General features: G+C 40.1%; 1 protein-coding gene across 2 annotated transcripts in view; it reads right to left on the minus strand.

Annotated features, from left to right (window-relative positions):
- shq1 (SHQ1, H/ACA ribonucleoprotein assembly factor) overlaps nt 1-15,407 on the minus strand; it is a 130,121-nt gene that overhangs the window by 84,883 nt on the left and 29,831 nt on the right. For both annotated transcript variants that reach the window (XM_067998907.1, XM_067998906.1), the window contains exons 2-5: nt 10,044-10,224; nt 9,791-9,855; nt 5,891-6,013; nt 3,762-3,922 (exon numbers count right to left, since the gene is read on the minus strand). In XM_067998907.1, the coding sequence (XP_067855008.1) occupies nt 3,762-3,922; nt 5,891-6,013; nt 9,791-9,855; nt 10,044-10,186 (492 nt within the window). In that variant the 5' untranslated portion in view covers nt 10,187-10,224. The remainder of the gene's footprint in view (nt 1-3,761; nt 3,923-5,890; nt 6,014-9,790; nt 9,856-10,043; nt 10,225-15,407) is intronic.

Below are 15,407 nucleotides of genomic sequence, written 5' to 3' on the forward strand. Positions count from 1 at the left end.
TCTTTGACAGCACCTCCCAAACCCGCGACCTCTTCCATCTAGAAAGACAAGAGCAGCAGGCACATGGGAACAACACCACCTGCACGTTCCCCTCCAAGTCACACACCATCCCGATTTGGAAATATATCGCCGTTGCTTCATCGTCGCTGGGTCAAAATCCTGAAACTCCCTTCCGAACAGCACTGTGGGAGAACCTTCACCACACGGACTGCAGCGGTTCAAGGCAGTGGCTCACCACCACCTTCTCAAGGGCAAATTGGGTTGGGCAATAAATGCCGGCCTCGCCAGCAATGCCCACATCCCATGAACGAATATATTAAAAAAAAGATTCTGAGGGGACTCGATAGGGTAGATGCTGAGAGGATGTTACCCCTCATGGGGGAATCTAAAACTAGGGGGCATAGTCTCAGAATAAGGGGTCACCCATTTAAGATGGAAATGAGGAGTAATTTCTTCTCCCAGAGGGTCGTGAATCTTTGGAATTCTTTACCCCAAAAAGCTGTGGAGGCTGAGTCATTGAATACATTCAAGGCTGAGTTCGACAAATTTTTGATCAGCAAGGGAGTTGTGGGATATGGGGAAAAGGCAGGAAAGTGGAGTTGAGGTAAAAATCAGATCAGCCATGATCTCATTGAATGGCGGAGCAGGCTCAAGGGGCTGAATGGCCTACTCCTGCTCCTGCTCCTATCTCTTATGGTCTTATATCACAGCACCACCTGTCTATGTTAAAATGCTTTCAGTCTGGATTCCATTCCACTCATAGTACCGAGAAAGCCCAGGTCAAAGTTACAGTCACGTTTCAGGACTTTTTTTAAACCATTTTTCCACAAAAAGGATTTGAAATGAGTTACATTTAAGTAGTATGTTTAAATCAAAGTGGGTGCACTTCACAGTTGCTGAGACAAAAGAGATTTTGTTGATCAGCCAGATGTTGAATATATGTATTAAAGCTAGATAGACCAGTTTGTGGGATAATCACTGCTCACAGATCAATTTGAACCGATCAAACAAATCTGAACTCAACCCTGACGAATTAAATCAGAATGATCCCATCTATTGGAGAACAGCGAAGATTATTTCTTGGACACAAAGGTGGTGGGTGAAAGAGAAAGAAGGCAGTAGCCATTTTTATTAACAGGCCTACTGGTGAATCACTGATTAGGGAAGAAGTCGAAGGGACATGTCATGTCAGTCCAGTTAGATCTGGGGAGAGAGCCCAGCTTAGCAAGGGAAAGATCGTTCATCTGAAGTTCAGAACCAGAAGGCTGTTGTGCACTCCATCTTCTCCACCACTTGTCCTCCACTGCATTGCTCTGTCCTTGTACAATTCTATGAATACCTGTAACAATGGAGCCAACAAATCCCATGCAACTGTTTCTCACTCACTTACAAGGTGCCCCTGGATCAATCCTCAGCCCCTGTTTCTCATTTAGATGCCACCTCCCATATTATCCATAAGCAAGGCATCTGCTTCCACAAGGATGCCAATATTCAGGTTCGTCTCTCCGCTACTACCCTTGACTCCAAGACTACGGCCGTGCTGTCCAGTCAGCTAAAAATTGCTAAGACCGAACCACCTTCTTCAGTTCTCACCAGCAACTCTGCAATTTAGCCCCGTTTGCATCCCCTTCCCTGGCTGCTCACTCAGGATAAACCAGACGGCACATGCTCTGAGCGTCTTACTCGATCCAAAGCTGAATTTTAAACCCCCACACACAGTCCTTAAACAAGACTGATTATTTCCATTTCCAAACTATCTCTCACCTGCCTTTGTCATTCCAATACTCTCATCTATCTCCAATAATCTATCTTTCACAAACTCCAACTCATCCACAATTCTTTCGCCAGCATCTCATTTACAACTAAGTCCCTCTCACCCAAAATCCTTACCTCAATGATCTCTACTGGCTCGTCATTTGCCAGTATAATATCAAAATTCTCATCCTCATATACAAATCCCTCCGTGGCTTGGCTCCACCCGACCTCTACCATCTCTTCCAAACATATGCCCCAATTCCGAGTCTGGACTACTGTGCATCCACTAACTCCCTCTGCTTTATCAGTGGTAGAGCCTTAAGCCACCACAGTCCTGCACTCTAGAATTCTCATCCTCAACTATCAGTCTACATTTTTCCTCCATCTTCAAAAACCTCCTCAAAACTGAATTCTTGTGCTCTCTCCTCCTCCTTTACCCTCGATTTATGCTCAGTGTCCAATTCTGGGCCCTGCTGTGTTAAGCCCCTGGGAACATTTTGTTCTATTGAAGGCACGAGATAAAATGCAAGTTGTTGTTTTAAAACTATCTGCATTCTGGCTCCCCCAGGTGGTGCTCCCTGGATATTGCAACTACGAAGTCTATTGCATACACCCACATAATTAATATCTGGTATGTACATACGAAAGAAACATCCCACACACACCGTAATTTTTGTGCATCTCTCCCTCACAGAAAGAGACACGGTGGAGGAGGCAGGTACACGCAAGGCACAGAGACAGACAGTGATGCAGATACATGTACACAGTGGAGCAGAAGACTGCCATTAAAGGTAAAAGTCACAGTAACACATCTGAATTAGATGTGTGCTTAAAACTGTCATCTTAATTGTTCTAAGGTTTGAATTTTTTTTTAGAAATGGCAGAAATATGAAAATCCCAAAATGGTAGCAATTTTTCAAAATATAATTTGAATTCTGACAAGTAAAAAAAAATGCGCAGTTAACAGAGCACTTTCATAGGTTAAAATATCCAATTAAGGTATAACTTGAATAGTTTTCACACTGAAACAATCAGACATCTTCATTCAAATTATTGTTTTCTGAACAATCTCTACCCTCTTACCCCTCACCTCTCCCTTCCTCCTCCAGCTCCCTTGCCTCTCTTGCACACCCTTCTTGCTTCTCTCCCCCCTCACACTCGTGTGCTCCCCCTCTCCCTTGCTGTTTCACAGATGCAAGCCATTAGCATCGACCTTTTCTAACCATCAACAAAAGCAGAGAATTAGTTGGCTTCAAAATTCAACTGGTGTTCTATTAAAAAGTGATCAGGATTAACAGACAGACACTCACCGAACCTGTCTCTCACCCGACTGTCAGCTCAGTACATTTTTTGAATTTCATAGAACACAAAACCTAAGTTATAATAGATATGTAATTAGTAGACATTTCTCCCCACCAATCCAGACAGATTGACACAACCATTTTAAAAACTCTCAAAATAAATGTTGCTTCAATACAACGCAATTATTCATCAAAATCACTTGAAAAAAAGATAAAGCAGAAAAGTTGAAGGTGAAGGAAAACATTACAGCTGACTGAATAATAGTGATGCATCCTGGGAAATTAGATATACTGCACAGGCTCAGACTGCACAATCCAAATTTCTCATCTATTATATTTACACATATCAGTTACGTGCATAAAAGTTCAACATTAACTGGCAGATTTTATATTATTCATATTTTATGAATACAAATGCTTAAACATTTAAATAGTGTACTTCGACATACATAACAATTCTGTTCTTATTACATTGACAATAATAATCCTCTTGGGAGTCTGAAGGATTGTACCGGTCAATGGCATTGGATCCATTAAAATGCTTACTTCACACAACTGGCACACTTGTCTCTTTTCTCAACCTCCTTAGACTAAAGCAACAGACTCTTGTGATGGCAGCACTCATTGAAACTGGACCAAACAACGAACGCTACCAGTTATATGGCAGGTGACATTCGCTGCAATGCTATCACATTAAAAACTTGCCTGCAGTCGTCTGAAGACTCCTGATCTCAGGTTTCCAAAGCCATAGAAATAGCATGAGTTTATAACATTTCCTTCCAACTCCACATAAGGAGTTTGCTCAATTTCCCAGTCAAATTCTTCCCACTCTTCCTCCTCTTCAATTTCAGCATTGACGCAGTGTCCTGCAAAAGAAATTGCAAGAGTATCTTCATCCACCCTGCTCTGAAAGGCTATACAATTGGTGGAAAATCAATTATAACTTTATAAAGAGGCAATGACAGCTCAGCAAATTCATTAAAATTTTTATGGAGAATATATTTAGATTGTCCAACAGGTTAGCAAATGACCTGAGATCAAGTTCAAGGAGCGCACGTGCATTTACAATTTTGCCGAGACTACAATTTATAAATTCAAACACTCATCCAAGATTACCTTTCTATCTGGAATACTGGGTTCAATTTTGGGCACTGAACCTCAGGAAAGATATATTGTCCTTGGACAGGGTACAGTGCAGATTCACCAGATAACAGGGCTTAAAGGGTTAAATTATATTATGAGGACAGGTTGCATAAACTTGGATTGTATTCCCTTCAGTTTAGAAGGTTATGGGGTGATCTAATCAAGGTATTAAAAATGATTAAGGGGCTCAATAGGGATACAGAGAAACTATTTCCTCTGATGGGGGGAATCCAGAACAAGAGGCATAATCTTGAAATTAGAGCTAGGCCACTTACGAGTGAAATCAGGAAGCACTTTTTCCCACGAGGGGTAATGGAAATCTGGAACTCTACCAACACCCCCCCACCAACATCCGCCCTTAAAAAAGGTTGTGGATACTGGGTCAATTGAATTTTTTTTTTTTTTTTTTTAAGACTGAGATGGACAGATTTTTGTTAGGTAAGGGTATCAAGGGATATGAAGCCAAAGCGGGTAAATGGAGTACAAATCAGCAGTTATCTAATTGAACTGTGGAACAAACTGGAGAGGCTGAATGGCCTACTCCTGTTCCTATTTATGAGACTGTCCAATGGATTAATTCATACAACATTCAAACAGCAACATTTCAGCAAATAAACTGAAAACTCAGAACTTTTGAACAATTTGAACAAAGAAACCCATTAATTGCCAGAACTTTAAAATTGCACTATTAATTCAGTGACTACAGTATGAAAAGTTAACTTTTTTTCATAGCATACTTGGAGTGAAATGCTCAATCAGAATTAAAATGTTTCAATAATTGTGTGACAACTGCAGCTAATACTGAATTTTATCTTGGTTTCCTAAATTTCCTGGCACACATCAAATCTTGATCCAGGCACAATATTATAATAGAGGCTCTATGTTCTTGTGTTTACTGGCTGCTTATTTTGCAATATAACCTTGCAACTCCATCAGCAAAAGATGATTCTGCATAACCAGAGTTAAATTCCAAACCATGTACACTTTTTATAACTCAGACCCAAGTACTCAAGTGTACTGTCCCTTTAAGAAAAGGCAACAGGAACACAATTCAATATATGGTGCTATTTTTCTTCCTTTCATTGCTAATTGTTATGTTGCAAATGGAGCTCAGTTGAGGCAATACGTATCAGGGAAAGATCAACATGCCAGATTATTTTTGCCTAAACGAAGCAAGAATCAGCTAAAAGGCTGCCTTATTTTAGCACTGGAGACATATGTTCTCCTTTACTGCCATTGCTGACAGTGCAATTCCTAATTATAATGGAGCTTCTAGCACCAGAAGCCAATTTTAAATATAATAAAATAAAACATCTCAAATTCAATACACTGCACAAACTCCCTAAGGGACAATCACAAACTATTTTCTATAGCTACTCTTGAATGCATCATTGCAGTTGATCACAAAGGAGAAAATACCAACTAAGTTAGACACAGCAGCTAATAAAAACATCATGGGAAACAATTACATTTTTTACCTATTGACTGTCTCTGAAGCAAAGCCTTTTTCGATTCTGCTTCTGAGGCTGGGAAACTGAAAAAGGATACTTCAAAAACCACCCACCACCCCTAACCATCCAATAATATCAGTGGACCGTCCTCATTCAGATGCTCAAACAGCTTTTATAACTGCTTTAAGGAAACAAATGGGGAGAGGGAGGCACATTTTGGACTGCAAAAATGAAACATACCCATCTCTTCCAGCAGTGGCTTTGCAGATCTTGAACCCTTTGGCGCCAGAAGTGCAGTCAGCATATCCAACCCCTCAAAATATTCCGCAGGAGTCTCTTTAGGAACCTTTATTGTAAAAATTCCTGTAGACCAAACACACAGAAGTTAACTTAGTATGAACAAGGGATAGTAGTTTTTGGCATCAAATAATCCAACAAAAATTACCAGTGCATGGTAACCAAGGCATTCAATTTACCACCACTGCCTCAGTGTCATTTGCAGTGAGATCATATTCACAAGAAAAATAATGACCTATAAAGTGATTAGATGGAGAACAGGAGATGGTTAAATGACAGAAGTGATAATGGACTAAGACAAAAGAACGCATGATTTCTTTTTGAGTTTAGCAGTATTTGCACATGCTCTTCAATAGCTGCATTCAACAAGCAAAAGATAGTCATTTCTGACCATCACACAGTAATTTAAAACGTGTACTTTCAGATTATTAACCCTTTGTGTTGTTTCTGTAGTGTATAGAAAGTATCTGGTTGCAAGTACAAGGTTTTAACAGATTGAAGTTATTATATATGCTATTTGCATTTTGAAGATTTCAATCTGTATAACCTCAAACGTCCTGTTAAAAATGAACAAGAACAAATCTGAAAATCCTCTGCTACCCTCAAAAAAAATTCAAATCTCAATGTATCTAATATCACATTTCCAGCAGTATTTTACTTTTATTTTTCTTCCATATCTATTTCGGTTTCAGCCAAACATAATTTGGACAAAGCTACCACATCCTGAGTCATGTACCGATCTAAGAACCTGTCTGTGTTCTCAAGTTGCACCCCAGGTTCCATCTGAGCTCTAATTATTTTAAAAATTCATTTACCCCGTGAATGTTAAGTCATATTACACCACATACACACAGTTGCCAAGAAGCACGTTTTGATGATGTGAAAGACTTGGTGATATAGAGCCTTTCAAATGGTGAAGTTTAATTTTTAAGTGATGTAGCTGGTTATACTGCCTGCTTATATGACTGTTTTGTGCAAAACTGCAGCACTCCACCTCTGTGTATGCAATCACACATCATTGCTAACTGTCCTTTGACTGCCAGTGAAAATTCTACTAATTGAAAAGGGCTGACAGGATTTTTTCCAATCCTTAGAAATTTAATAGCAGCACAAGGAGCAGCCATAGATTTTAAATTTTTTTTTGAAATATATGTTGTAAAATAAGCTTCACAAGAGCAGCACCAATACACTTATGCCAGCCCACAAGATTGTTGCATTGTCCTTTTGATATCAGCACAATTAAAATGCTAGCCAAACATGCAGTAAAACTATATAGATTAACATGGAGGGTGTACATAGTTCACATTGTCTCATGATAAATACATATCTGTTTCTCAAGAGAAACGGCAGCACAAAATCACACTCGTGCACTCCAAATGCCAATACAACAAAAGCTGTGTGTTCAGAGAGGAATTTAATATGATGGGGAAAAAAAACATGGGGGAAGGGGGAGCGAAAGAGAGATTTGCGCTACTGGCTATTTACCGTGAAATCGTACACATATATACAAAGAATGCATTTACAATTTTGTTGCATGTTGCCAATGACGGAAAATTTCCCCCATGCCTCTCGTTTCTAATTTTACAAGGTCTCGATTGTAAATGTTTAATATTTTGAACTGTAGGCACAATTGTTTTTAAAAAAAATATAAGTGTCTTAGTTTTCACCAATAACGACTTTGATTTGTACCTACAAAAGCTAAAACATTCAAGTGGGTAGAACACTGCACAATATCTATCTTATGGATTGACCAAAGCTGTGAATCAAAACAAGATCATTTCTCAAACAAAAAATTCAGATCTCATTACAGTTAAGTATTTCTAATTGGATGCTGGCCTTGCCTTAACAGTTTTGTTTTTAAGTTGCCATTTAAGTGAGGGATGTCATAATAGAGAATGGAACACTTATTCCTATCTGTAGTGTCAGCTTGGCTCAGTGATGGCACACTCATCTTCAGAGTCACAAGGTAGTGGCTTCAGGCCCCATTCCAGGTCCTGAGCACGGAGTCCAGGCTGACACTTCGGTGCAATACTGAGAAAGTGCTGCATTGTCAGAGGTGCGGTCTTTCAGATGAGACATTAAACCCGTCTGTTTGTTCAGGTGCACAAAAAACATCCCATGGCCCACTTTAGAAGAGGAGCAAGGAGTTCCCCTGATGCTCTGACCAATATTTGTTCCTTAACCAATACCACCAAGGCAGATTCAACCTCTTTGCTGTATGCATATTGGCTGCTACATTTGCCCACAAAACAACATATTTCAAACATAATTGATTGGTTGTGAAGTGTTTTGAGGCATCTTGAGGACACAAAATTCGCAAAATAAATGCATGCTCTTTTTCTTTCCTCTTTGTATCCTGTATAAATATTGAATACCTCCAACTTGGGAGCAACAAATTGCTTTATTAACAGCTCTATGAAGATCATTACTGATTGCATCAACAACTAGCATGTACACAGTGGTTCTAAGGTGGAAAAACATCTCACAAAAAGGTGCTCCACAAAGTTGTCAGGAAAAAATGGAATCAACGCCAAAATTGGAGACATTAGGAGGGGTGACACATGCTTGGTCGAAGAGGTGGGTACAACACTTCCATCTCTCATGCCAGTCTTGTGGCCTCTCAGTGAGGTTACCAAGATAGTGATAATTGGTACCCAATTAGTTATGCGCTGTGGACTTGCACCACTCGCAACAGAGTTCAAAGTACACAAATTCACTTCACACAGGGACCCTTAAAGTCAACACGGAGAGAGAAAACACAATGCACTAATTTGTAAATCTCACTGAAAACATGCAAGGGCTAACAGCACAGAAAATAAGATAAAGTTGCAGTCATTTTCTTTTGGATGAGCATTATTAATATTAACTGTCATTTCTCATTTTCTCCTTCACTCTGACACCAGCTGTAGGAAATTAATAAAGGCTGAGAGAGAATATGTGCCAGAAAAACAGGCCAACAAATTGCTCATTTCCCAACTGTGCCAGAAGGCGGAGACAACAGATTGGAGTCATTTCTGTCTGGATTATTAAAAGGAGCAAGCAGTAACTATCAGTGCTCAGTACTTAACCCAGCAACTCCATGAACAGGCTTACTTATTTTCTGCAGTTTTATTTAAAAATCCTATTTCAGGATTTGAGCTACATTAATCCATTTGCTGCAGCTAAAACTCCCAACAGAAATGCTGCAACGACAGGGCAAAAAGATCCCTTTGGACTATGTACACTCAGTATGTTGGTGTTAGCATAATAAGTCTCTTTAGAAGGATCGGCTACTTTTAAGGAAATGTACAGAAGCAAAATGGCCATAAGCCACTGTTCTGAAGAAACTGAAAACACCGAACATTAAAAGACACCAAACTCCATTCCAATCTCTTTCCATTGATAAATACTTAGTCATTGGAGTTTACCTTTGTTTTAATCATTTTGTCTATCACTACCAAAAAGCCAAGTGGCTAATGTCGTCGTTTGGTATAAAGTAGGAAAATGATGCTTTACCCAAGGCAACCTTGGGGACAAAAATACAGTCCACACAGAAAAGAAATATAGCCTATGAATTGGAAAGAAAACTCCACTATAGATATAATAAATGTATACAATTATCACAGTTAAAGCATCAACAGCTTAGTTAGTTAAATCCTGGAAAAGTTCAACAAGAAAGCTGAAAATATATTTTATGTCATGAAGACACAGAGTACATCTGGGCTGGTTTAAAAATACTCAAAGCAATATGAATGATAGTATAACAGTTTATTATTCCAGCATCACATTTTGCTCCTTACAATGACTTGAAAACATTTTACCAAAGACTGAAGTCAATGCAAGTGATATCTTTAACATCCATACCTGCATCAGCATCGTAAGAAGCCTTTTCTCTGCCATCCTCCACTATCTTTCCTGGAAGAGTCAATCTGTTTTCAGAAAGGGAGAGCAGATGCTCGAGGTTATAATGCCAAAACAGTGTGTTAACACATTAGGAAACAGTGACAAATAGGTTTGGTCCACGTACCGTAATAAAAATTATACCATAAAAAAAATTAACAGCAGAATTGGGACAATTAAAACCAAGAACTCCAAATCCCATTGCTATAGTACTTGCCTTAAGAAGTATGGTTTGGCGTAAAATTTGAAATCCACTCCATCAATGTACAGGTCAACTTCATTAATTTTTGCATATGGGACATGGATTATGATGGTGAGGAAATTAGGTATTTGACTTAATTCAAAGGCAGGAGTGATCATAATTACACCAGATGAATACGAGAGAAATCGCACAAATCCTGGAAGAAATCACATCATAAATTAATTTGTTGAGAGAAGCATTCTCTCATGTTTTTGTGGAGTATCACTGAAACATGCCTTAAAAACACATTAGGGCTGTCAACACCAACTATAAAGTAACGAGTGGAAATGATGAAGTGTGAAGATGTTAAATAAAAAACATGAAATTTCCAAGATGAAAAATTACCCAAACTGAACAGCCTGAGGGAACAGAGAATTTTCACTTCAATCTACACATGCCATTTGCTTCAGGGGATTTCAACTCTATTCCATTCAAAGTTCAATAGGTTGAACAAACATCTCTGGTCATGCAACCATCTGGTTGAAAAAAAAATAGTAATTTGCTAGTAATTTAGCCTGCAATATGTCCAATCAGGCAGTGTCAAATAATGCTGCACAGCTGTGCTGCTCCTGATAGCTCAGTTGGTCATTGCAATGCCCACTGTGGCAGTGAGCCATACACACCAGGACTGTCATGTGTTTGATCAACAGTCTGTGTTGAGTGAACTGATCTCAGTCATAGCAACACTGAAGGTGATGCAATTGGTCTTCAATGGGCTTGGGCAGGGGAGGAGAGGAAAATTAGCCAGGGTTTCGCTGTCCAGTGCCCCATACTGAAAAGTTCACATTTAGATATCAGATGAGAGCAGAATCAGACATGGCTATGACGCTTCCTCCTCCCCGACACTTACTGTCTCGGGTAAAATACAAAGAAAAGTCTTCTGCTGAGGAACAGACAGCTTCTTCCACCCAAGGAACTATATCCCAACATTAGCAAGGGAAAAAAATGGAGTGATAAATAAATACAAGGCTACGACTATTATAAGTCTATTTTTTCTCAACTATAAGTTAACTTGAGGTATTTGACAAAATAAGTGTTAACAGCAATTTCAAATGTGGTATTAGTGGCTAAAACTACAACTTACAACAATTGGAGAAATTAAAACAGAAAATAGGCATGAATTTTCTGTTACTCACAAAAAAACAAAGCAGTGTCCTGCAGTGATTTCTGCAACTGAACAGATTAACATGTATAAAAGCGATATTTCGAGAGTCAATCCAATTTCTCATGTTGACCTTGGCTCACTGGTAGCATTCTTGCCTTAGAGTCAGAAGGTTGTTGGTTCAGGCCCTACTCCAGAAACTGAAGCACATAATCTAGACTGACACTTCAGTGAAGTACTGAAGAAATGCTGCACTGTTGCAGATGCCAAGAGACGTTAAACCAAGGTCCCATCTGCCCTCTCGGAGATGTAAACAATCCCAAGGCACTTCTCAAAGAGCAAGTGATTTCTCCCGCTATCCTAGCCAACATTTGTCCCTCAACCTAAATCATTAAAATAGATTTTCTGGTCAATTAATCTCATTGCTCTTTTTGGTCAATGGTGTCCGCAAACTGGCTGCCATGTTTCTCTACATTACAACACCACCACCACTCAAAAGTACTTCATTGTCTGCGAAGCACTTTGGGGCATTGAGTCATGAAAGGTGCTATATAAATTCAAGTTCTTTCTTGCTTGCTATTTCAATTCTATCCACTGTGACAGATCAGCAATTATATATTTTTTATTACTTGTGAGGTTACCACTTGGAAGTCCATGACTGCAGACTTGGTTTCTCTCTGCATTAGTTGGGAATTCACACTGACACGTATGCCTGGAAATACCACAGAGGCCTTGTATGCCGTTTGTCCAGGTTGGTGCATACAGGCAGTCACCCCCAAAGGGTTTGAGTGTTTATTGAATCATTCCAGGCCTATGGCAGGATATTACAGGTCCGGACGTTACATGTATATTATCATTCTCAAAGGCTGGGTTGTCAATCAGATATGCTCTGCAAGAAACCTGCCAAGTGCCATTAGACCTTTTGATTGGTGAGTGATCTCAATTGCCTGCAACACTTCATCTGAAGTTCGCACGGCAGATACTGTCCCATAGGCTTTCTATGGGAAAGTGGTTAACTGACAGCTCCCTCCTCAGGCAGAGTCAATTATCCAATTGGCAATGGCTGCTTGTTGTTCTACTGATACAGAAGTAAAAAGGTGAAAGCTCAACCTAAAGTGTACATTTTCTATTATAGATGTTGCAAGTTAAAATGCTTCAACATAGTGGAATCTGCTATGTTGATCTTTCACATCTGTCAAGTTTTAATTTTTAATAAACTTGATTTGTAGATTATAGCCGAAGCCACATGACCTGACACACTGATCCTTGTTCAGTTATCTGAAAGTTAGGAGGACACAGGGCGGTTTGTGTCATACCCTGTAAGCAAATCATAGTAACAAGAGTGTCCTGTTGACCCCAGGCAGCACTACATCACCAGATATTATGTGTATAATATCACACATGGGCTCAGAGAGTAAGTTCTTGCTTATGGAAGTGGTCCTTAATGTTAAGCATGAGGAGAAATATCCACCACAGCCCATCACTACCTCGTTAGAGTTTATTGCGTAATGTTTTTTTGACAGGATTAGCTCTCAGAATAAAGACAGTTGCTGTTGACTGTGGAAGGGGATATTTATCTTTCATTCCATCAGTTTGATGTGGATTCGAAATAGATCCCAAAAGGTAAAAACACAGTGAACCAGAGCAATCCATTATTACTGCAAATATGGAAGATGCCAAAGCTACTGGCAGAAGCAACCTGCAATTCCTATGTCTCCGTGACACTATATCAATGTAACAGACACACTAAAATGATAGCTTAGCTTAACTCACCTCAACTCAGAGACCTTCAATTTGCAGGAAGGAAATTTTACACCTTGTCAGCACAGATATAAACTGATCTCAAATGTGTTTAAACCTCACCTTTAAATGGATTAGATTTCATGCCCATCAGCTGATAGCTCACTTTGTCACGCTTAGCAACCATGTACATGGTGTGGGCCAAACAATGAGTGCAGTATCTGTACCGAGTACCTATTGCCTCTGTATTTGCACACTGATATTGTGCTTCCCAGAACATCTGCTGGTGTTGCCATTTGCATGAGTTTCACAGGTGAGCTTCAGTATACATCAACTCAAGTAAAGAAACTCCCTATCAGTGAAATATAGTCAATGGAAAACTAAGGAATTCAATGACGCACAATCCATAGTAAATTCTCATCTTTTTCGTGGATTTTCTTATTCATGTTTAGACTTGGGCAGATGGGAAAATAACTTTAGAAAATGGAATTTTGTTTGATGCCAAAATCTGGACAGAAAAATACACGAAACCATCATTACTTGAAGAGTGCAATTTGAATTAATAAAATTCATAGCCCACATTTCAGAGAGAGGCAGGTTGCAAGGACAGGTGGAAAGTATTTGCTAATTTCTATTTTTTTTGCACTTTATATCAATATGAAGTCCAGTGAGTGAAAATTTTACAAATCCTTCCAGAGTTCTAATGATGTGGCCTCAGTACCAGTTTAATTGCAATGTCACATTACAAGCATATTTTGTAGCCGAGCTAGATGATCATTGCTCAATCCAGCTCTCTTCAGGCTACGCAAGATTCCTGCCACCATTCAATTACCAGTTTTGTTTTGGGTGGTTAACAGGTATTATTAAATTGGGCAGAACCACATCCTTTTGTTTAAGTTGAGTCACTCCTCATATTGCAAATTAAACCAAATGAGTAATCTTTATTGCTTCTACTAGCCGAGCCATGGAACTTCTGAGGCAAGACCTATCTCTGTGCCAGAATCAGAAATTTTGTTTTTGTCTAACATATTTCACCAAAACATTTCTTTCTTGGAAAATGCCACCATATGCCTTCCTTTCCGTCAATAGGTTGAGCAGGGTTACTATTGAATCGAAACAGTGCCAAGTTGGTTTGGTTATTTCAAAGTCCTTACAACACTGCGTTACAACACATTAAAAGCTTTCTTGTCATCCAACAATATCCCTAGATGGGACCCGCATAGTTCTTCAATCAGGCCTGTGCAACTCCTACCAGTTCCCTACTTCTTCTAGACACAAAAGGCATCAAAGGGTATGGGGAAAGAGCGTGAATATGGTATTGAGATAGAGGATCGCCATGATCATATTGAATGGCGGAGCAGGCTCGAAGGTCCGAATGGCCTACTCCTGCTCCTATTTTCTATGTTTCTATAACATCCTGGAGGTCACCACTGACCAGAAACTTAACTGGATCAGACCATAAATGCCATGGCTACTAGAGCAGATCAAAGGCTGGGTATTCTGCGGATTGTGGCTCACCTCCTGACTCACCAAAGTCTCTCAATCACACACAACGCACAAGTCCAGAGTGTGATGGAATATTGTCCACTTGCCTGGATGGGTGCAGTTGCAACAACGACACAAAAAAAAAAGCAGTCCGCTTGATTGGCACCTCATCCACTAGTCTAAACATACAACCCCTCCACCATCTGCATTCTGTGGCTGCAGTGTATACAATCTATTGAATGTACTGCAGCAACTCGTTAAGGCTTCTTCAATACCTCCCAACCTGTGACTTCCGCCACCAACGGCAGCAGGTGCATGGAAACACCATCATGTCTTAAGTTCCCCTCCAAGGCACACATTATCCTGACTTGGGCATATATTCGCCATTCCTTCATTGTTGCTTCATTGAACTTGCATTTATATCGTGCCTTTCACGTGGTAAACCGTCCAAGGTACTTCACAGGAGCACCGAGCCGAAGAAGGAGACATTACGACAGGTGGTCAATAGCTTGGTCAAAGAGGTAGGTTTTCAGGACTGTCAAAGGAAGGGAGAGGTGGAGAGGCGGAGAGGTTTACGGAGAGAATTCCAGAGCTTAGGGCCCAGACGGCTGAAGGCACACCCGCCAATGGTGGAGGTGCACAAGTGCCCAGAATTGGAGAAATGCAGAGTTTTCGCAGGGTTGTAAGGCTGGAAGAGGTAATGGAGGGATTTCAACGCGAGAATCAGAATTTTAAAATCGAGGCATTGGTGGACTGGGAGCCACTGTCGGTTGGTGAGCACAGGGATGATGGGCAAACTGGACTTGGTATGAGTTAGGATGCGGGCAGCAGAGTTCTGGATGAGCTCAAGTTTGTGCAGGGTGGAAGATGGGAGGCTGACCAGGAGTGCAATGGAATAATAGAGTCTGAAGGTAACAAAAGCTTGGATGAGGATTTCAGCAGCAGGTGGGCTGAGGCAGGGGCAAAGATAGGCAATGTTATGGAGGTCGAAGTAGGCGGTCTGTGTGATGGAG

The sequence above is a fragment of the Heptranchias perlo genome, chromosome 17 (assembly GCF_035084215.1).
Source record: "Heptranchias perlo isolate sHepPer1 chromosome 17, sHepPer1.hap1, whole genome shotgun sequence".
NCBI lineage: Eukaryota > Metazoa > Chordata > Chondrichthyes > Hexanchiformes > Hexanchidae > Heptranchias > Heptranchias perlo.